At 39.5% G+C, this 24,533-nt stretch overlaps 1 protein-coding gene across 4 annotated transcripts in view; it reads left to right on the plus strand.

Annotated features, from left to right (window-relative positions):
• The first annotated feature begins 2,883 nt into the window (after positions 1-2,883).
• LOC149185651 (uncharacterized) overlaps positions 2,884-24,533 on the plus strand; it is a 157,646-nt gene continuing 135,996 nt past the window's right edge. Inside the window, exon 1 of one of the 4 annotated variants that reach the window (XM_089410759.1) lies at positions 2,884-3,303. In XM_089410759.1, coding sequence (XP_089266885.1) covers positions 2,959-3,303 — 345 coding nt within the window. In that variant the 5' untranslated portion in view covers positions 2,884-2,958. The remainder of the gene's footprint in view (positions 3,304-24,533) is intronic. The other 3 variants (XM_089410758.1, XM_089410761.1, XM_089410760.1) reach the window with 3 other exon arrangements.

Below are 24,533 nucleotides of genomic sequence, written 5' to 3' on the forward strand. Positions count from 1 at the left end.
GAACAACCATTTGATTTTTCTACATTCGAATGTTCTTGAGCTTGTCTCTCAATGCCAATTTCCTAACATCATTGCTACTTTTGAATAGGTTTGTGAGGGTCTTCCACATGGAAAAAGAAATCTCCTTGCCATGTAAATTTAAAACTATATGGTTTCTTACACCCTCCAGGATAATCCTCCTGGCTTTTGTAGTATCTTTCTTCCATTGGGCCAACTGTTGTGCTTCAGATGCTGGGGGTTTTGCAATATCAATTTTTGTATATTCCAATACTCCATTGTCATCCAACACAACTTCCATCCTTTCCTTCCAAGCTATGAAATTCGAGCTTCCCTCCAAGGCATACTCAAGTCTCAATCCATTGAAAGACATTTTTCCCGCACTGAAGAAAATCTGCTCCACAAAGTCTGCAATTCAATTTTTTATTTTTTTTATTTTTATTTTTTTATTTTTTATTTTATTTTTTATTTATTTTTTATTTTATTTTTATTTTTATTTTTATTTTTTTATTTATTTTTATTTTTATTTTTATTTTATTTTATTTGTTTTATGAGAGAAGATATGGAATCTGGTTTCTATGTAGTTTTCAAAGCTCTGATAACATGTAGAAATGGCAATAAATTTGCAGTTGCTAACGAATTCGAATTGACAACAATAGAAACAAATTTCTTCTACTCAATTTGCGGAAGGGAAAACATACAATAGAAACACACACAATGACATGCAACCATTAAAACACATGGTACACAATGATTTTATAGGGAACCCAATTGGGAAAAACCCCTTGTTGCTTTGCATTATTTCAGATGAGAATATGGATCAATTACAAGGACTGCTTCACATATGAAGCACACCCTGCACGACAATTTTGATCTCCTGCTCACTGACATGCTTTGACAATCACTTAACCAAAATAGGCCTCAACCTTCTTCCTATTTCCTTGCATAATCCTTGAGAAAATTAACTCCTAAAAGATAGGGAAATTCACTATTTCCTTGCGCAATTGCTAGAGGAATTGACCACCTGTTCCAATGCAAAAACTGTACACTCAACTAGTATACAATCGATAATTACAATGTGCCTTTTCCTCCACTCCAACTAGGCAATTCAAATTCCATACATGGCTGAGGCTAGTTTTAGTAAATTGATTAGTTAACTGAGAGATCAATGAGTTGACAACAATCATTACTACTCAATTGAACTCTATTAATGACTATAGTTCATATAACTGAGTTTAACTAACAATAAGTCCACTGGATTGTTAGATTTTAGCAATCAACCCATGCACAACTCTACTTATATCCTACAAACTCAAATTTAATGATTTAACTAGGAGACAAGGCCATGCCACTCCAACTACTTGCGATCTAAGTCATCCTACTGATGTGCAAAATCAAATTTCTCCATTTGACTAAGACACAAGTCAAATGAAGTATTTTCTTGCTACAATTCTAACATACAATATACCCACAACGTTTTTGAATATTAACTATTCATATTTTTTATTTGTATTAATCCACTATACAATATAACTAAATTTTTTTAGGTACAAATCATATTCATGTCAATTTAAAATAAATTAACTTTACTTATGATAGGTAGGTAATATTAATCAATTTTTTAGAATATTAACTATTCATATTTTTAATTTGTATTAATCCAATATATAATATAGTTAGAATTCCTTTTAAGTACCTTTCTAGATCCATCTTAACTCTGGATTTATCAAGTATTCGGAGGGATCAAATCTCTAAAGGTCCAAACCTCTTTTTTGAGTGTAAAACTTGAGGAAATGTTTGCACTTCGAGAGATTTGATCCCTCTTAGCACTTGATAGATCTAGAGTTAAGATGAATCTAGACTATTTTAATTATTAATTATTAATAATTACAATTAATAATTTATTTTATTTAAAATTTTAATTTAATATAGATTTTATTTTTATGTAATTTGACCAAATCAAAATGTTTACATAACATAAACTCTTTTTAGTACTAGATTGGAGAACACCTCTCAATGCAACAATTCATATTCATTTTAATTTAAAACCAACCTAAATCCATCTTAACTCCAGACCTACCAAGCGCCCATAGGAATCAAATTTCCTTTCACTCTAAAAGAAGTGTGCACCTCAAGATATATATATGGAAAACCTATCATAACTCAGTTGGCAAACCAACAGTGAGAACAACCACCATTGGATGCTATTCGCTAATGCAGGTTGACTCATAACTGTTATTCAAGGAAAACCACACCACTTGTAATTACTCACTAGTGATCCATAAGAGGGCAAGTTTTCACTCGTGTCAGATGCCTCTAGGCTTTGGGCCGTTAACTTATTTCCTTATGTCCGAGGAAGACAAACTTTTAGCCAAGCATAAGCACTTTCATAGCATACCCCAGGCATATATATGTGTGTGCGCGCGCACGTGCACACACACACCTATATATATTTTATTTTTATGTAATTTGATATAGTCAAAATATTTACAGAATATAATAAGACATTACAACATTTCCTACACCCTTCATCTTCAAAAGATTCACATAACAATAATAAAAACATTACAACATCTCTCCCACCCTAAATCTCTTAACACAATAAATTACCTTTTCTATCTAACTATCTAATAAGTAATAAAAAAATTACCTTTACTATCTCAAAATAACTATAATAGATAGGTAATAATATATGTTTAATTTTAATGTGCATATAACAGGCTCCTTAAAACGGGTTTAAAAATTTCAATTTCTCAAATGTAATAAGATAAACACGTATAATCGACTAAGACTAAATTATTATGACTCGGCAGCACCATAATAGTTATAATAATTAGATGAAGTTTGTGATGTACATTATATGAAGCCACGATGGCATAAGATGTGGCTTACAATTTATCTACGAAACGGTGACATGCCCAAGGGCTAAAAAATCAGATTCGAAGTAACACGGTACTCTGTATGTGTGTGTATGTGTGTAACGGATCATATCTCCTTGTGAATGGCAGGAGGATGGTAGGTTCTGTAAGTTTTCATCCATCGTTGGAACCGCCCTCTTCCATTTTCAAGACGTCCAAAAATGGCTTTCAGCATCTGACTGCAGGAACCAACGCCTATTTCAACAACAATAAAAGGAATAAAGTTATCAACAGCAGCAGTAGACTTATTAGCAATAGCAGCAATAAAACAGCAGTAGCATGGGCATCTTCTTCTTCAGAGTATGGCATGCGGGAGGGCCCGTCTTGTATATTTGTGGGGCCTGTGGAGACAGCTAACAAAGACATGTTAGAAGCCCTCTATCAGCAGGTATCCTTTCCCCTTTCTCTCTCAATTTTAATTTAGCTGTTGATTCTTCAGATATAACGCGGGTTGGCTTGTTGCCGAAGTAGTTTGGAATCAATGAATTTCAATATAATATTTCTGGAGTTCATTCCATAGTCTATATAGAGATGCTATATAATAAAGAGATAATTTACTATTGGAGGAATAGGTATATATTTTGACAAATTTGTACGAAGCTTAATCGTCAGAGAATCACTTAGGCCTTTTCCAACTTGGAAAACAATTCATTCCATCCTCGTGTGCATAAGCAAGAGTGAAATTGCAGGTACCTTGCTAGCGTCCTCAATAATTGGCTCATGAACAGTCTGATCAACAATTAATTTTGCTGGGTTTATGATTTAACAACAAATACATTCAAACCGAGATCAAGCAAGGGACAGTAGCAGTTTACATTCAAGGAACCTTAAAGGGGAATTCTATTCAATTAATCCATTCCTGTGTATTTCTGTTAGACAATTGGTTCCTTTATACAGCTTTAAGTGACCATAGCAAATATGTTATAATTGGATATTTAGTTCAATTGTCTCCATAGCTATTTGCAATAATTCCCCTAATTGATTCTATGAGATCCAGATTCCTAATTTCTCTCTTAGTCCTCATCTTTGATTTATACATAGAATTTAATGTATAGGTTTTTTCATTAATATGTTACAATGTACATTAAATATCACAAGTAGGAGTTAATCCTTTAAACTTATGAAGAATGAAAATGTTACAATGGGATTTGAACGTAGGTGGAGATGATAACATTTTCTCCTCTCAACCACCTGTGCTAGACCCAATTGACATCATCAATCTTTTGTTACCATGTTTAGTAGTTACGTTGCATAGTACAAAGGAAACAAATATGTATTTTCAAAATAGAAGAAGCCAAATACACATCCCCTCCTTCATCTAAGGACGTTTTTGTTTTTGTAGCAGCATGTTACGAATAAAATATCGATATAAATAATGTAAATATAAATAATAATAAACATCGTAAATTATGATTAATTAGTAATTAGTTAAAGAAGAGGTATGTCGCTAAAGGACATGACCTTCCATGAAGAGGCACCTGCCTAGGGTATATAAGCAAGCCCTCACTCTCATTTGTAACATCATTGTCATTCAGACTTTTTAATATATATTCTTGTATCTCAATGGAGATCTACATATTCCAAGTTTTCTGGAGTATTTAACTTGAAGAATGGGCTTTGTTCGTTCCATTTGGTATCAGAGCTGTTCAATTCTTTGGCTGCTTAACCGTTGCACAGAGTTTCGTTCTCCGATCCAGGTCTTTGATCATCAATCATTCGTCAACTTTCTTGCCGTCACACTTGAAGCATTTCGCTACACCAATTAGGAGTTTCTTTGTCGCTAGGCCTTTGGCCATTAAATTTAAAAGAAAAAGAAACTAATAAAAAAAATATTAAAAAAGATTACGAAAAGAAATATATAAAAAAAGAGAAAAGAAAGTCAATATATACAAAAGGGAGTCTATACATATATAAACAGAGAGCAAATAAAAGTATATTTATTTATATATATATATATATATATATATATATATATATATATATATATATATATATATATATACAAAAAAAGGGGGTAGTCGTCACCTTGTTGAGGCCCCACCACAGCTACCGCACACAACCACTGACGAGTCAACTGCCCACTCCTAGCCGTGCTCATCGTCAGCCACCATTGCCCATCTACATCCACTACAAGGCATCTATTATACACACCTCACGTCTCACGTCACATAACCAAGGCGCAGAACGGGCGAAGGAGAAGAAATCGACGCCAAGAGACCTTGTACTTCTGCCTCTGCACAGTGCCGCTGCCACCACCGTCGGATAACCACTGCTTCATGTCCAAATACTCTGCCGCATTTGCGTTCCGCACAACCCCTGTTGATACTCCGTTGACTGCTATATCCGACTGTAATCAGTCCAACGGTGCCACATACGTCCGTGGCTCCCCACCGAACTTTGTCACCACAGACTCCCGCAGCAACCACCAAAATCTACCATACGCGACATCCGTCTATTGTAGCGAGCCACAAAACAAGCTGTAGTCTCGATCTCAACATTGTCTTGCTCAACCCGCACTGCACCTTCAACACAATTTCAACCCACCGTTGGTAGACAAAACGCTCTCACTGCAGCAACCAAGCACTGCAACCACCGATCGACAAACACGCCACTCATGTTAGCCGTCGACGTTTACCCAACCACTGCTCCGCCAACCTGCAAAGGTTTTTGTTGCGCTGAGACTTCTCCCTCCATGTATGTGTCGATCCACCCATGCTCGTTGCCTATTTTCTACTGCATGAAAATTCGTTTGCAGCCACCACACCCTCCATCTCGCCGTCCACTTGCTCAAGCTGTCGATCCATCAAATCCGGCCATTGTAGGTTTTAACCCGGTATATAAATTACCTGCATATGAATTTTTAAAAACAGAAAATAAACAATGGTGAGAGCACAAAACATAAAACAAATATACACAGAGATTTTCCCTTGGATCCCAAAATCGGGACTAACAGATTGATTTTTCATTATATTCCTTTCAATGTTTCAATACATATATATACATGCTGAAGCATCCATAAATCCCAATCAATTAACCTTGGATTAGAACATAACCATAGTTACCTTGACCGGATCTACAAAACACCATAGACAAAAAACCATCATGCCCAAAACCATGTGCGAAATCCATGCACAAAACCGTAGGTAGGTCTGCCCACCTAATATAGGGTCCAATTTTTTTTTTTTCTTGTGGCGCTGCCCCGGACCTCGTGCAGGGGGGCTACCACTCCCCCTATGACCCCCTGCTATGCCCAACGCAACGTATAGGGGGGCTATCACTCCTCCACACGTGGGGTAGTCATGAAAAGAATATAACACACACCCAACATTCTCCCACTTGTTGTTTTCTTTCCACAAGGGGCCACATGAGAGCTTATTCATTGGTTCAGCCCGGCAACGCCCATTGTTTCTCTACACCAAGAAAACTTCTCAGTGCTCATACACTTTTTCAATGCATCTCCAGTATTCTTCAAAGTGTCCACCTTTACCAGCAACACCTTTTTATCCTCAACCATATCCCTCACAAAGTGAGACTGAACATCAATGTGTTTTGTCTTTGAATGATAAGCAGGGTTCTTTGCCAAGAAAATTGCAGTTTGGCAGTCACAGTCTATCCTTATAGCTCGCTATACTAACCCCATACTTGAACACAATCTTTGCAACCAAACTGCTTCCTTGCGTGCATGAGTACCTGCCATGTATTCTGCCTCTGTAGTTGAAAGTGCCACTACAGACTGTCTCTTACTCATCCAACTGACTGTACCTCCAAATAAGTTAAACACATACCCACTTATAGATCTTCTCTGATCGAGATCTCCAACCCAGTTTGCATCAACAAAGCCACGGATGTCCAAAAATTTGTTCAATCCTGGTCTTCCTTGGTAGCAGAAACCATAATCACTAGTGCCACGCAAATACCTGAAAACTCGCTTCTCTTCTGTCCAATGCTCCTTCCCTGGTTTTGACATAAACCTGCTCAATACTCTCACTGCATGTGCAATGTCTGGTCTAGTACAGACCATTGCATACATCAGGCTACCGACTGCACTTGCATATGTAACACGAGACATGTCCTCTTCCTCTTCTTGTGTCTTGGGACATTGTTCAGTAGATAACTTTACACCTACAGGAATAGGAACCTTCACCGGTTTACTATCTTGCATATTAAACCTCTGTAGTATTGTCTCGACATACTTCTTCTGATTTAAGTAGAGCTTCCTCTTTGCCCGATCTTGTTTAATTTCCATCTCCAAAATATAGTTTGTTGCACCAAGATCTTTCATGTCGAATATGGAGGACAATTGGGTCTTCAAATCCTAGATAATTTCTTTGTCATTTTCAACTAGCAACATATCATCCACATACAAGACCAGATAAATAACATGGTCACCAATTAATTTAAAATACACACAGTGATCTGCTTTGCTTCTGGTGAAGCCAATTCCCCATATAAATGTATCAAATTTCTGATACCATGTCCTTGGTGATTGTTTTAATCCATACAGAAACTTTTTTAACTTGCATATCAATTCTTTCTTACCCTTCACCGCAAAGCCTTTAGGTTGCTTCATGTAGATCTCTTATTCTAGATCCCTGTGAAAAAATGTTGTCTTCACATCCATTTGTTCTACCTCAAAATCAAAAGCAGCAACAACAGATAAAAGTAATATAATAGAAGCTACCTTGGCAACATGAGACAAAATATCACCAAAATCAATTCCCGACACCTGGGAAAACCTTTTGCTACCAATCGAGCTTTGTATTTCTCCACCTTGCCTTCTGCATTCATTTCTTCTTAAACACCCATTTGCTGCCTGTTGACCACTGGAGTGGCACCTGATGATTATATGAAGACTCCACACCCAAGGATGATCCAGAGGACAGTTGTACCATCAGATATCATTAGTCAACAGAGTTTTTAATCTCTACTTCTATCTTCTCATCATCTTTCTTGTACCCATATTCCACACCCCGCAGGGAATTGTAATAAGTGATACTAGTAATGATGAGTTTTTGAGTCTGTAATAGGCCTAGGATGTTGGGACTCGATCAACAAACAAATACACTTTGGAGTGTTTTTTTTTTATCTGGTTAATTATCTCTTCTTTTTTAGAGGCAGATAATTTTATGGGTTTTTCACTCACTTTTTACCCCAAAGCCAGGGTGACGGTTTGAAGGTTGAGCCCCCTAACACATCTTAGTGTCTAGAGTCGATGTGTTAGAATTTGTGTTTTGCCATAGCAAGAATTTGTTCGGATGTAGGTTTTTCCCCAAAAATCTTAGTGACTCCATCAAAATTTGCACTCATAGTGTAAACCCCAAGATTATTAGGCCTATGGTCAATCTCTTGCTTTCTCTCAATGGTGTATATCTAATCTTCCATGGAGAACATATTGATTTGACCAGCTATCACTACATGTTCATCTCCTAACATGCCACTTTCCATGATTCTCTTTACATATGGGCATGTGGCTTCTTCATGGAACTCATTACATGGCCTACAAAATGGGGGAATCTGATCTACCATGTTGGTGGATTCCAATGGATTTGGAGGCCTATGCCCTTGTTGAGGGCCTTTATTCTTTTGCCATCTATCATTTGGCCTAGGTTGGAATCTTTGCACTTGTGATCTTTCCATGGCCACCACCCTATTTTGCATGGCTTGCATTTCTTTAATGTGATTTGCTTTCATGTTCTTGATGAGTTGAGTTAATTCTTTAATAGGATCATGCGTAGTCTCTTCCTTGGCCTTGCCTTTGGAATCATTTGATTTTGATGGCCCTCTATTGAAACCAGAAATTTCAGATTTTCCCGATTGTTTTCTAGCCCTTTCTATCTTCAAGGCTTCAGATTGAGCTACACTTAGATTTGTAGGCTCCTTCCTCCTCAACTCATAGGCAGTGTCAACCCGAAAAGCATCTAAATATGAGCATAAAAGAAATTCATTAGGAGGTTTAACAGTAGCAGACATGCTTTTTACTAATTTATTGAATCTCTTGTTAAACTCCTCCATGGTTTCATTCTCATTTTTCTTCATGTTGCTAATGGCATTGATCAAATGCCTATTTTACTTCTTCTCTCCAAACTTATCTAAAAATGTAGTCAGAATGCTTCGTAAAGAGTTATATGAGTTAGCAGGTTGCTCAATGAGCCAATCAAGAGCATCTTCTTCTAAAGATAAAACAAAAAGCCTCATCTTCACATCCTCATAACTAGCAGAGTTACACCATTTAAAGATACAAAAATTAAAATTATTCACATGTGATGTAGCACTAATGGCATTGTTACTTTGAAAGGAAGGCAACTTTTCAATAGCCTTGTTAGGGATATTGTGAGGATAGCCATTTATGTTAGTGAAGTCACAAGGAGAAAAAAGATCATTCATGATGCTCGGCTCTACTTGTTCTTGAAAAAGAAAATGAATATCAGAAACAACCTCTTGCCCAAGACTAGCAAGAGCTCTACTATGAGAAAGTCTATTCAACCTCTCTCTAAAAACCCTTTCAGGATCAGGAGAGGGGCTAACTAGACCACTTGAATTTCTCATAGTAGAGACTCTTGCAAAATTTGGATTGAGTGGAGTCGCCACTTGAGCAAGAATCTAAATCTAAAGTTCAAAAATGCTAAAACCAAAAGGTTAGTCGATTTCCCAGGTACAAGAAAGCTTGTCCCTGACAACGACGCCAAAAATGTTGCCTACACCTACCTACAAAATAGTGAGAAAAGCCTTCAACCCCACAAGGTGTGCTTGGTGGTAGGGAACTCAGACAAGGGGCTGTCAAACTAATCTCGACTCTCTCTGTTTGAGCTATCTCCTAGGTTAGCTAAGGGGGGTGGTCCCTAATGAAAAATTAAGTTAAAAAAAGATGTGAGTTTCTAGGAGATTTGTTAGAGTTAAATAGATTATCTCTTTAAGATTTATAAGCAAAAACTGATATGAGCAATAACCATCATAAGATAAGCATGAATTACATAAACAATCAGTGCCTTTCAAGTATTTGCTCTTTAAGAAATGAAATTGTATTTTGCTTAAAATGAAGTGAAATGCTTTCAAATGGAAAGCCAAAATAACCCTGAAAAGTGAAACAATAAAGTGTTAGCACAAGATATTATAAATGCTTTCAAGATGAATAAGTCTACAAATCAAAGCATGGAAACTATCTTGCTCAAAAGGATACAAGAAAAACTCAAATGTTAGACCAGGATGACAACATGCAATTAAGTTTGCAACCCAAAATAATAGTACTTGAAAGTGAAATCAACCATTCATGACAATATGCAATTAAACCAAAAGATGGGTCAACTTTCAAGTACAAGAAAATTAAACTTGTTGCAAAATTAAAAGAGATTACAATGCTTGCATCCAAAGTGCCTCTTGAAATAAGATTTGCATGTGAGACTTGAAACCAAAGCAAATGTGATGGAATGTTGTTCTTGGTTCATTTTATTTGATTAGTACTAAGGCAAAGGTACAATTGAACTCTAGTCCTCAAATCTCATCTTTGCCCAAATATTTGGATCTCACAATGAGGAGTCAATAGAGGTAGAGGGTCTCTAAAAGAGTATTTAACCAACTTAAGTTGGAGGTAAGTTTTAGTGAGGCTTGGGGCCTTCCTATACTAAAATGCCTAGATGAAGTGCAAATTATGTTAAATCTCTAAATTAAACTAATGCTTCATGCAAGTGCTTCAAAGAGAAATAATTTGCAAAACTTGAGAGCGTATGCATGTGAGAATTTAAATACAAGATTAGTAAAATTTGTATGTGGAGTGAAATGTGTTGATTTTGAGCGTGCACAGTATGAAATTAAAAAAAACTAGAAAGCTAAGAAAAACTAGAAGCCAGATTAGGCCACCCACAAGAATCCCTCTTCTAAATGAGGAAGGGGGATGCCATGGGAAAAATCCCAAGCTCCCTCCAACAATTATTTTTATCTTTTATTAGCGCTTAAAGCGGTTATAAATGTCTTTAAGAGGGCAACCCACAATACGAGAGAGATCTTTACAAAGATGAGAGTCTAACAAAGCTAGACTCTCTCCCCAAAAATATAACAACAAACTTGAAGATGGAAAAAACTCTCCAAAAGAGATTCACAAGGCTCAAAAGGCCCACGACCTAGATGAGTTTGCAACTTTCTCCCAAGTGCTTATGGCCTCTCTAGAAATCAGTCTTTGGATAATGTGAGGGGGTCCTGCATACACACGAGTGAGTAGTTTTCCAAAGCTTCTCTTCAAGCTTCTTGCAGCCCAATGCTCAAGCTTATGGGCTGCAAAACACAAAAAAAATACCAATTGTCAGTGTGAAATTAGGAAAAAGAAACCAAAATTAAACTTAGAATTTAATTTACAAAGTACTAACTTAAGTAATAAGAGTGAATCCCCATACTTGCCTAGCTTTAGAAATGACTCTTGAATAGAAGATATAACTTTGAAAGAACTAAAATCAAAGAAGTATTTTGAATTTTAAATGGATGATCAAGTAGCTATAGAGTAAGAAAACTCCTTTTTTCTCTTCGTTGGATGGAAAACTTGAAGCGAAAAAATGGCTGAGTCTTGGATCGCTAACACTAGGAGTGAGTTGATCTAATTGAGATTTCTCCCACGTCCAGATGGATACCTGCACACAATATAAAATATCTTTCCTACACACTTGAACACGTATTAGTTTGCACAATATTATAGAGCATTATAATGAATAAGATAAACCAAACATTTCTCCTAAAATGAATTGGCAAGCTTATCCCTAGAATACTAGTCTAAATCAATGATATGTGCAAGATAGCTTGCACACATCAATCTAAACAAGATGACAAGTATAAACTAATATTAATTCAATATGCGAAAGAAATTAAACATAATAGCAGTAGTATGAAAGGATATCACCTTATAATGCCAAGAGAACACCAGCTAAATAACCCCAAAGTCTTGATTGTATTAAGAAAAATGCAAGTACAAAATGGCAGAGTTTCTTCAAGCCCAATAACTCATTACATGATATAATATGAGAGCCAAAAGCTCATTTAAATAGAACTATGGGAGCTAATCCCAATGTGACTGCAAGTGACAAGTGAAAGGGTGAAGATCCCAATGCTAGCAAGTCAAATTCCAAGTGGCTGAGTTGCTTGATGAAAACTGATGTCAAGTGCTGAAGGTGGCAGCGAGTTACACCTTGACTGTTCCTCAAATATCCTCAAATCTCTTGTACATATGCTCTTGAGAAACATGTGTGAGAAGAGTGGAAGTAAGTGGGAGCAATATCCCATGAAATGTGCAGCCCCAAATTACCATGTCACAGTCCCAAAATACTGTCTCTTCATTACTTGCGTTGAACTCAGAAATCAGGCCTGCGTATAATTGAGTGAGAGGAGCAACGTACAAATCTTGTTTTTGTTGAATGTGACATGTGTGAAGATAAGGGGGACAAGTCTCCTTTATAACTCCTGTAAATTCCCTGTCAAATTGCCAACAAACTATCCTCTGCGTATTCTCTAAAATCTGAACTATAGTGGATTGCCTCTTAATTTGCTGCGTACAGGTTGAGGATGAGTGCCAGCGTGGACTGTGGTGGTGAATGTGTGGAAGCTCCCAAACATGTGCTGCTTACAGGTGATTGTGTTTGGGTGAGCGGGGACAAGCCTCCACTAATTTCTCCATCGAATCTTTCAACTATCCCTTTGCCATAAGTTGATTTTTGTCTTGCTGTAGCATATCTCTGCGTTGACAATTCTTTGACTGGCCAACGTGGAGTTCAATTGGCATGTGCGTATGATCCCAAGCATAGTGTATTTCCCTTCGATAAAAGTTTGATAAATGTTAACCATACGGTGAGACAAAAGTGGAGGGTGAAGTGGGTCCCCTCCCCACTCATTTACTTTCCACCTTAGACTTTTATAACATTTGATTTTGAATTAAATCAAAGTTTGAACTTTTACCCATATGTATGCCTCGTGAGCTCAACATGGAAACTTTTGACTTGCTTTGACTTTGTAATTGAGTCTTGCTTTGACTTTGTAATTGAGTCTTGCTTTGACTTTGTAATTGAGTCTTGCTTGGTGGGCCCCACATGATTGCCACATCACCTTTGACTCTCCACATAATTTCCATGTCAAAATTGATCTGGAGTTCGATTCTTGGGGCTAGGAAGTTGAGAAATTCGAACTGAGTGATCATTTTGCAGCAAAGGGGCAGGGGATAGTTCGAGAATATTGGGCAGAGAGGCGAAGAGCCACTAGTGGAGGCAGCGCAGTATCTAGAGGGACTGACGCTGGGCCAGTCTGGGCCCATGCATGCCTGACGCAGAGCCAGAAGGGCCAGCACAGAAGTGACGCTGCCCTCACACAGAAAGCCGGAAACTGCCGGAACAGCCGGGAGAGGTTGATGCAGAAGTTCCAGGAAGCAGAAGAGACAATGCAGAAGCTGACGCAGAGCCTGTAAGGCTAACACAAGGCCTATGCAGGGCCAACGCAGAGATAGCCGAGGTTAGCCAGTTCTGCTGCCGGATCAGCCGGAAACTGCGGGGTGAAGTGAGGTAATCTCACTTAGTTTTCCGCCATTATATTTTTTCTCTGTCACTGGATTGTCAGGAGGGCATCCAACATTGTATTCAGAACTACTGCTTAATAATAGAAAACCCTCAAAGCTGCTGCACTGGTTTTCCCACACTTGGTTTTTCCAGGGACTATTTTGTCTAAAAATAACTGTGTCCTATGTATCTTGTTCTTGGCTCAGTTTCTTGTTTCATGTAATCAAATTAAATTGGTGTAGGCTAGAGAAGTAATTTACTTAAGTATTATTTAGAAAATAAATTGGTAATGTATATTAAAATCAATAGGAGAAGTAAATTCAGTTTTGCTGCAGTAGGGGTTCCTTGAGGATAGGATTTTTCACATGGTATCAAAGCATTGATTTTGAAACAAGAAGAGCAGATCCAACGCTGAGCAGAGAGGCCAATAGATGCATTTGGCAACATTTCGAATCCCCTTGAAGAGATTGCGCAGTCCTTGCTGGGAAAGCAGAGATTCTGAGGAAATCTCTCTCTGAGAGAGTCTACAGAGAGGTATGATTTCTGGTTCGTGAGCTTGCAGAGGCAAAGGAAGTGACGCAGAGCCTCAACGCAGTGCTTGAAGGGCGCAGTTTCTGTCGGGGCAGAAATCCGCCGGAAAAGAGCGAAGACATATAGAAGGGGAATTTTCTCCTAAGGACTTTTCTTGCCAAAAGTCCGAATTCTTCACTTGCCGGACAACATATTAGTGCTGAGCAGTGACTAGAGGAGTCAATTCGACAATTTGGGTGAGATGGCATCACATGGGTTCAGAGATTAGGACAGGTTGGAAGGAGCTTCCAACTATGTCATATGGAAGACCATAATCTTAGTTGTTCTGGAGGAGTATGATCTCGAAGCTTATGCCAAGAGTGTTGTGGCTGTTCTTGCGGACAATGATTAGAAGAAGTACAAGGCCGAGTAAGGGAAAAGAGGTTCATACTCAATGGAGTTCGGGATCATGTGGTCTCACACTTGCAGGGAAAAGATACAACCTGAGAAGTGTGGGAAGTTTTGTCTTCACTGTATGAAGGCTCTTCCAAACAACGGAAGATGTACTTAGAGCAAAAGTTGCAACGGACATTGATGCAGAAGGGAAAAGGGGTTAACTCCTATCTTCAATGTCTTCAGGACACTAGAGACTAGCTTGCTGCAGTGGGGTCTACTCCTCAGTCTACCGCGATGGTAAGAACGACCCTGAATGGAGTCTCAGATGACTGGCAAGTCTTCGTCCAAAATATATTGGGTAGGGAAAGACTACCTTCATGGGAGGAGATGTGGGTAGGTCTTCAACAAGAAGAATTAATGAGGGATTTGGTTAAGGTCAACCTCAATGGCCGCAATGGGAGTGGCACGAAGACCAAGGAGGAGGAGGACGCAACTCTAACATCAAAGGGACAACAGAAGCAGAAGCGGAAGAAGGACATTTCGAAGGTGAAATGTTTCAGATGTGGCGAGATGGGCCACTTTGCATCCCAATTTCCTTTGAAGCAAAATGATAAGGATGAAAAACATGATCCTAAGGCTGCTCCAACAAAAATTGACGAAGATGAGTTTGCCATGAGTGCCCACGCATCTCGAGGAGGGAAATGAGGCGATACTGAGCTGTAGTCGGGAGGACTACATGTGAGTCGAATCCTTGAGGAGTCCACCTCTTGGATCAATTCCTTGCTACAGGAGCCCAAGATTCAACAATAGCGAGATGGACTTAGTGTCAGTTGATGCAGTGGATTATTTGGAGAGAAAGATGCGGTAGCCTGAGACTAGAGACTGATCAATGCAATGCAAGGTTGGCTGAAGTGCAGATGGCACAGTGTAGAAGTCAGCAACAACGCAGAAGATTCAGAGGGTTAGAGACTAGTAGCAATTAGATTCCAACATTCACATGGTATTACACTGAACACAGTTAGTTCAGAAATTTTGGATGCTTTTCTGTTGCTGAGCAACAACAATTGGAAAATGACGAAGTGCAGGGCTAGTAGTGGCAGTGTTAGCAACAGATGCAGAGGGAGCTGTAGTACAAATGCAACAGTGACTGTGTTAGCAGCAGATGCAGAGGGAGCTGTAGTATAGATGCAACAGTCGCAATGGCAGTGTCATGGGCAGCAGTACAGTGACAACAACAACACAGTGTTGGTGGCAGCAACAGTGCGGAAAGGAGATGCTTTAGAAAAAGAGCAACATGTAATGGATATTGTTGCTAGAGCACATTCCTCGCTAAGAGGGAGTGTTAGTTTTTGGTAGCATCGGATGTGCTCTAGCCATGAAAATTGGTGGAAAGGCTAAGGCACATGAGTTCTAAAGAACCCAAAAATTGTTTGGTGAAATTCCATTCCGATTGTATTTTATTAAAATAATTAATATTTTTAATGGGGTTCCTAAGTCTATACTTAGGAAAATTAAAGTATTAATGGGTATTAATCAAAATATGGGTGAGAATGTTCTATAAAGCGGATCAAGTCAATTTTTATCTTAGCCGTTAATTAGAGACTTAATCTTGGTCGTTGAAGTCTCAACGAGAAAAGTATAAGAAGGAGGCTTGGAGTTCATTTAGAAACACATGGAGAGAATGAATTGATTTGGAGTTCGATTTCTAGGGCTAGGACGCTGAGAAATTCGAACTGAGTGATCATTCTGCAGCAGAGGGGCAGGGATAGTTCAAGAATACTGGGCAGAGAGGCGGAGAGCCACTAGTGGAGGCAGTGCAACATCTAGAGGGATTGACGTTGGGCCAATCTGGCCCCACGCATGCCTAACACAGAGCCAGAAGGGCCAGCGTAGAAGTGAGGCTGCCCTCACGCAGAAAGCCGAAAAATGTCGAGGAGTCGCTGGAACAACTGGGAGAGGTTGACGCAGAAGTTCCAGGAGGCAGAAGAGACAACGCAGAAGCTGATGTAGGGCCTACGTAGGGTTGGCGTAGAGATAATCGGGGTTAGCCAGTTCTGCTGCCGGATCAGCCGGACACTGCCGGGTGAAGTGAGGTAATCTCACTTAGTTTTCCGCCATTATATTTTTTCTCTATCACTGGATTACCGGGAGGGCATCCAACATTGTATTCATAACTACTGTTTAATAGTAGAAAACCCTCAGAGCTGTTGCACCGGTTTTCCCACATTGGGTTTTTTTGGGGACTATTTTGTCCAAAAATAACTGTGTCCTATGTATCTTGTTTCATGCAATCAAATTAAATTGGTGTAGGCTGCAGAAGTAATTTACTTCAGTATTATTTAGAAAATAACTTGATAATGTATATTAAAATCAAGTAGGAGAAGTAAATTCAGTTTTGCTGCAATAGGAGTTCCTCGAGGATAGGAATTTTCACAAGAGCCACTTTGGAGCACCACATGATGCTTTGCTTAGAGATCAAGGGGCCACCCCCCTTGTCAATCATTCATGGAGCCCTCACCCTCATTATGGCACCTTGACAATTCATTTCGGCCTTCAAACGACCCTTCTGCACCATTATTTCATCATTTCGACTCATTTTGGATGGCTTATTCTTCACTTTATGAGCTACTTGGTGGGCTTGTCACCAAGGATATGCTATTTTGCACATTAAAATAATTTTACGGGCATCTTAGGCTTATTCAAATAGGATAGAGTATGTATCGTATATATTTAGATATCTCCCATTGAGAGAGATCATCATGATCACACTTGGATCTATTTCTCTTGGAGAATTTCACACTTTTTCTTGGATGCCTATTGGAGATCTGTTGATGCATTTCAATATATTTGGGAGTTGAAATTTCATTCTTTCTTAGAGCCATCTTTTCAACCTATGATTGGATATATCTCTTGTTATCTTGTAAGTGATATTGTTGAAGATTTTTCATGAAATAATGTCTAATGTGTGGAATTATTGCAACTAGCTAATTCTTTTGTGCCCTAATTTATTGAAAATCATTGTCAAGAAGGTTAAATTGTTGATTGCATATGTTACTCACCGCATAACAAGTAGATGAATGTTCCTAGTGGATTGAAATTTGTTTTTCTTCCATGAATGTTCATAGATCTTGGGTGGGTAAATGTTAAAGAGTGGTTGCTAGGGCATCACTTTTTAGCCTTCTTGAAGACAATTTCGGCAAAAGTTTGAATCACATAGACTCCATAGCGCAAGGATTAGGCACTGATCCAAGCAAATTTGGTGGTCACCTTCTCCTTACTTCCCTTTTTCTCTTTCCCAAAATTTTCGGCCCCTTTCCTAGATGTCCAAATAGGGCTCTTTGCGAATTGCATTAGAGGAGGTATTTTGCGAAAGCACTTGGACAAGAATCTGCGCTGGTGTCTCCTCTAGTGATCCTCCCACTTTGGAGAAATTACCATGGTTGTTTTGTGAAAAACTCAAGCCCTAGTTGCATCTTTGGAAACCATCTTGAGCGTCTTTGGTTGTTGGTCTTCTTAAGGGTCCCTTGCACATGGTATTTAAGGAATTGATAATTTTAGACCCTTTTCCCTACCTATATCGGCCTAGTGAGCACATTGGAGGGAATCCTCCCACGCTTACTCATAAACCCTAGGCATCGTATAGGATTCTTTCTAGGCTTATCTAGTGGAAAGAAAACCCTATTTTTAAGAAGACTAGTCTTGCAAAGTTCCTAGAGAAGTCTTGTTTCACCTTGGAAGTCTTGATCCTAACATACTCATCATTATTGAATATCCGTAACCCTAGGTCTTGACTCTCCTCTTAGGGCTTTCTCCAGGAGCTTTTTCTTCATTAAGACATAATTGAGCCTCTCCTTTGAATGTGCCTTGGAAATCACTTTATACCTTATCATTGATCCCATCATTATTGGCGATTTTCTTCATTCCGGGGCTCCTCCCATCAACCTAAGTTCGTAAAGAGCAAGGGACATTGATTGAGGTGACAATGGGTCTTTGTCCCATTGTTATCACTTGGTGTAGTACTTGTCCCTTAGGTACTTTTTTGGCGCCTTTGCCGGGGAGGAAGTAGGTCGACCTCCTTGGTCTAATATTTGAAGAGGTGACTCGTTCAACGACAATATAAGCCCTCTTCTAGCGACTCCATTGGAAGAGCAAAGCCTTGTTCTTCATTGAGCTTCAAAGTCAATGCTTGTAGGATGAACCAAGGATCTCTCTAGGCATATTTGAATTCACCTTGCTGACTCCTACATGACTGATATGTGTAACCTAATAGAATGTCTTACTTTGATGAAATCCTCGCGTTGGACATCGCTGGCATCCCTGGACACCCTAATCATGTCAACTAGACTAACATACTTGGGGTGTCCAAGTTTGATGATGATCCACTTTCTTGAATTGATTATGTAGCGAGATTTGCTGCATATGTCTCAAAGGCCAAGGTGGTTCATCACGATGTCCTCATAATGTTGATCATGAGATCTCTCCATGGTCATAATTCATGGTTATAGAATTGCAAGTCTAGGAGCATCCCATCAATTGAAGCATTCTTTGATAGCTTTCTTGAACATTTTCGAGCCAGGGAACAAGCCTGCCAAGCATTAGATATCCAAGAGAAAGCCTTCAATGAACATGAGGAGGATCATGAAGAAGGGGATTCCTTAGAAAGTAGAATTGAAGATAGCCCCATCTTTTTCAAGGATCTTATCTCAAACATTGTGCATATCAAGAACCTTGAGAAAGATGGCCCCACTAGCCCCTTGGACATTGACTTTAGTGATTACTTGCATATTGAAGAGGGGAAGTGGGAAATTGATCAACATCATTTTGATAAGGACCCTATCTATGATTATGATGATGATGATACTGATACAAGCGTTATTTTTTGCTGCCTTCCTTACGATCTTGAGGATGTATTCGAGTCATCCATGAAACCATTGCCTCACCCCTTTTCATATGATCACTAATGATGACGAGTATTTTCTCCCTCCTGAGTATGATCATTGGGAAAAACGACTCGTTGGTCATGATCCTTCATGCCAACTGCCTCCTTTTCCTTCCTGTCATGAGCTTAAGGCAGTCATGAAGCATGACATCATTAAGAAGGACCATGATGAGGATGATATGCTTGATGTAACAATTCATCATAGGTTCATGAGCTTGATTGTTGATATCTCTATCTTTTGGTTGGAAGAGAGGATCCAATGGTGCAAATTGCATCCCTCTTTTCCTTCCTCGTCCATGATCCTTGATATATGGTCACTTTATTTTCCCACCTCCCACCCTTGTGACTTAACGCATGAGTGCCGTTATTGTCATGTTTGCTCGCTGATACATATCATGATAAATCACAGGGGCAGGAAATGTGACATTGATTGGATGATATGTTGGTTGCGTTGACTTTATGATTACACTTAACATTTACTTAATGTAGCCATGAATGTTAGAGTAGCATGCATTGCATATTGAATTTTGCATAACTAACATCATCATATCATGTTTTCATGTTAGAATAGATGCATTTATAATAGATTTTATTTCTTGTATGGTTTTATTATTATTTGATGAAAACATTGGCGATCAAAGTACGCCCAAGGCAAATGCTTCCAACAATTGATTATGATGTGCAGGATAACAATTCTGCGATCCTAGTGGATTTTTGTTCTCATGACCTCCCTGTTTGAGTCCATTGTTTGTGCATTCTACAAAGAGCTCATGTCCCAGTTGGAGCCAGATGTTACCTGCCACTAGTGGGTGATATTGTAGGAGAATTTTTACCTTAGATTTGTCTTCAGCTAGCAGCCAATAGCCCTTGATAGCCACCAAGGTAGTCGATATGTGCTAGTTTAACTCCGCTCCCTGAGCCAGTCATATGTCCCCTCGCCCATCTGGCAATATTGTATGTTTGAAGGCAGACCATCCAATCCTAAAGTCATTGTGCAATTGAGTGCTTATGCTTGTTTTTATTGGGCACACTTGGGTATGGATTATTGGGTGACTTGGAAGGAGGAAGGGTTTCGACTGTATTCTTGTTTCCTCACCTTAAATGGTGGGTTAATCTTCAACCCTAGTCTCGTGGGATCTCCCCTATTGACTTACAGCTTTAGGATGGGCACTACTTACGAAAGCTCGATTTTGGTAGCGCGGTCCCATTTTCCTTGTCCAATTTTTTCACTCCTCTTCGCACATTACATGCCTTATTTCATCATCTTCCCTCTCTGGGTCCATATGACCACTGGGTCCTTAAGGCTCTGGTACTCCCCTCCCCTTGTTTACATGCCTGGGTCAGGCCTAGAACAATGCCCCAGAGGTTGATGCAGCAAAAAAAAGAAGGTAAAAGCATATCATGGCCACATACAAAAGGAAATAATACCACAAAATGCAAAAGATGGCAAGGACAATAAAATCTAGCATGAGGTCAAGAGCCAAACATGAGCTCTATCCCTTATCATTATGGCCATCACCCTGGTTCCTAGGGCCCTTATGAGTGCCCTCTGCATCATTAAGGAACCCATGCATATCCCAACCCCTGTTGGGCGATGAAGTGCCCCGCCTTAAGGGGGTAATCACCACTATCTAATACGCATTATGCTCTCATCCCCTGGAGCCCTGAGTAGTAAAATAAAGGAAAACTCAGTAAAAGGCAGAAGGCAAATGAAGAAGGGTGGAAAAAGAAACATCGGGGTAACTCATGTACCACAATTGCTCCCTCTTACATTCGTACACCCAAGTATGTAGACATCCTTCATCATTATGGCATTTGGCCTTGAGACCCCTGAGCCCGAATCCACCTCATCATTATCCACATGACACCTATCACTTGAAGGATCTACCTTAGAAATGTCCTTCCCTTTAGGGGTTGGGAACACCTAATAGGGTTGTTTATTAACCACTCCTACCTAGGGAGGTAACACCATTACACGCTCAAAGCCCCAAATTTGGAAGGGAGGCCCATTATAAAGTCTCATTTGTGCCTTGGACTAACAAGCTTGATTCACTTAGATGCACTAATGAATTATTGTATGTGAAGGTGAGGAGACACATTGGATCTTATACAGGATTGGCAGGTGGTTTCATCATGGGTTGGGCAATGTAACTGGGGCCCAAGCCCACCAGAGTATCATATTGACACTTGTAGTGGAAGCGTTGAGAGCCATGGGTTTCCATCATGTGACAAAGCACTACCTCATGCCATAGGCCACCTCAACACCTTCAACAACTTGTTCATTGCCCCACTTTATATACGAGTGATGCACTTGGACTAGTTGTGCCCCCAGAGAGCTTAGTAGTATATACAGGGTTTGGCAGCTGATCCGAGGCCCAAATTTGTCTCATTCTTGAGACATGGGAGGGCAAGCACCATCTTCCGTGCCCTCATTTGGAGCAGTGTACAAGCTTATTTTTCTTCAGGAGACCCATGAGACCATTACTTGTGCCCTAGAGCCGCTTTGGAGCACCACATGATGTTTTGCTTAGAGATCATGGGGCCACCCCCCTTTTCTATCATTCATGGAGCCCTCACTCTCATTACGGTACCTTGAGAACTCATTTCGGGCTTCCAACAACCCTTTTACACCATCATTTCATCGTTTTGGCTCATTTTGGATGGCTTATTCTTCATTTTATAAGCTACTTGATGGGTTTGTCACCAAGGATATGTTATTTTGCACATTAAAAGAATTTTAGGGGCATTTTAGGCTAATGCGAATAGGATAGAGGATCATACATAGTTGGATCTTTGAGAGAGATCATCATGATCAAACTTGGATTCACACTTTTTCTTGGATGTCTACTGGAGATCTCTTGACGCATCTCAATATATTTGGGAGCTGAAATTTCGTTCTTTCTTGAAGCTATCTTCTTGATCTATGATTGGGTATATCTCTTGTTATCTTGTAAGTGATTTTGTTGAAGATTTTTCATGAAATAATGTCTAATGTGTGGAATTATTGCAACTAGTTAGTTCTTTTATGCCCTAATTTATTGAAAATCATTGTAAATGTTATATTGTTGATTGCACATGTTACTTGTTGCATAACAAGTAGATGAATGTTCCTAATCGACTAAAATTTGTTTTTCTTCCATGAAAGTCCATAGATCTTGGGTGGGTAAATGTTAAAGAGTGGTTGCTAGGGCATCACTTTTTAGCCTCCTTGAAGACAATTTTGGCAAAATTTCGAATCACATAGACTCCATAGCCCAAGGATTAGGCATTGATCCAAGAAAATTTGGTAGTCACCTTTTCCTTACTTCTCTTTTTCTCTTTCCCAAAATTTTTGGCCCCTTTCCTAGACGTCCAACTAGGGCTCCCTGCAAATTGCATTAGAGGAAGTAATTTTGCGAAACCACTTGGATAAGAAGCTGCACTGGTGTCTCCTCTAGTGATCCTCCAAGTTTGGAGCAATTCCCACATTTGGTTTGTGAGAAAACTCAAGCCCTATTTGCATCTTTGGAAACCATCTTGAACGTCCTTGGTTGGTGGTCTTCTTAAGGGTCTCTTGCACATGGTATTTAAGGAATTGATCATTTTAGACCCTTTTCCCTACCTATATTGTCCTAGTGAGCACATTGGAGGGAATCCTTCCATACCTACTCATAAACCCTAGGTCTCGTATAGGTTTCTTTCCAGACTTCTCTAGTGGAGTGAAAACCCTATTTTGAAGAAGACTCATCTTGCAAAGTTCCTAGAGAAGTCTTGTTTCACCTTGGAACTCTTGATCCTAGACATACTCATCATCATTGAATATCTGTAACCCTAGGTCTTGATTTTACTCTTAGGTCTTTCTTGGGGAGTGTTTCCTTCGTTAAGCCATAATTGAGCCTCTCTTTTGAATGGGCCTTGGAAATCACTTTATACCTCATCATTGATCCCATCATTATTGGTGATTTCCTTCATCTTGGGACTCCTCTTGTTGGTGAAAGTTTGTAAAGAGCAGGGGACACCGACTGAGGTGACAGTGGGTCTGTGCCCCATTGTTGTCACTTGGTCTAGTAGTTGTCCCTTAGGTACCCCTTCTAGGATCCCTACTAGATTGTGGGGCAAGATTTTGGCGCCGTTGCCGGTGAGGAAGTAGGTCTACCTCCTCGGTCTAATATTTGAAGAGGTGATCTGTTCAACGATAATATAAGCCCTCTTTTGGCGACTCCATTGGAAGAGCGAAGCCCTTGTTCTTCATTGAGCTTCAAAGTCAATGCTTGTGGGGTGAAGCAAGCATCTCTTAAGGCATCTTTGAATTGACCTTGGGGACTCCTACATGACCGATATGTGTAACCTAATAAGATGTCTTACTTTGATGAAATCCACGCCTTGGACATCGCTGGCATCCTTGGACACCCTAATCATGTCCCCTGGACTACCATACGTGGGGTGCCCAAGTTTGACGGTGGTCCACTTTCTGCAATTGATCATGTGGTGAGATTTGCTGCATATGCCTCAAAGGCTAAGGTGGTTCATCACAATGTCCTCATAATGTTGTTCATGATATCCCTCCATGTTCATAATTCAGGGTTATATAATTGCAAGCATAGGAGCATCTCATCAATTGAAGTATTCTTTGATAGCTTCCTTGAACATTTTCGAGCTAGGCAACAAGCCTGCCAAGCATTAGATATCCAAGCGAAAGCCTCCATTGAACATGAGGAGGATCATGAAGAAGGGGATTCCTTAGAAAGTAGAATTGAAGATAGCCCCATATTTTTCAAGGATGTTGTCTCTAATATTTTGCATATCAACAACCTTGAGAAAGATGGCCCCACTGGCCCCTTGGATGTTGACATTAGTGATTACTTACATATCGAAGAGGGGAGGTGGGAAATTGATTGACATCGTTTTGATAAGGACCCTATCTATGATACTGATGATGATGATATCGATAGGAGCCTTGTTTTTCGCTGCCTTCCTTATGATCCTGAGGATGTATTCGAGTCATCCATGAACTATTGCCTCACCCCTTTTCATATGATCACTAATGACGATGAGTCTTTCCCCCCTCCTAAGTATGATCATTGGGAAAAATAACTGATTGACCATGATCCTTTGTGCCAATCGCCTCCTTTTCCTTCCCGTCATGAGCTTAAGGTAGTCATAAAGTGTGACATCATTAAGAAGGATCATGATGAGGATGATATGCTTGAGGTAGCCCTTCATCATAGGTTCATGAGCATGATTGTTGATATCTCTATCTTTTGGTTGGAAGAG

The sequence above is a fragment of the Pinus tabuliformis genome, chromosome 3_1 (assembly GCF_031772625.1).
Source record: "Pinus tabuliformis cultivar Carrire ecotype Pingquan chromosome 3_1, CPIR1, whole genome shotgun sequence".
Taxonomy (NCBI): domain Eukaryota; kingdom Viridiplantae; phylum Streptophyta; class Pinopsida; order Pinales; family Pinaceae; genus Pinus; species Pinus tabuliformis.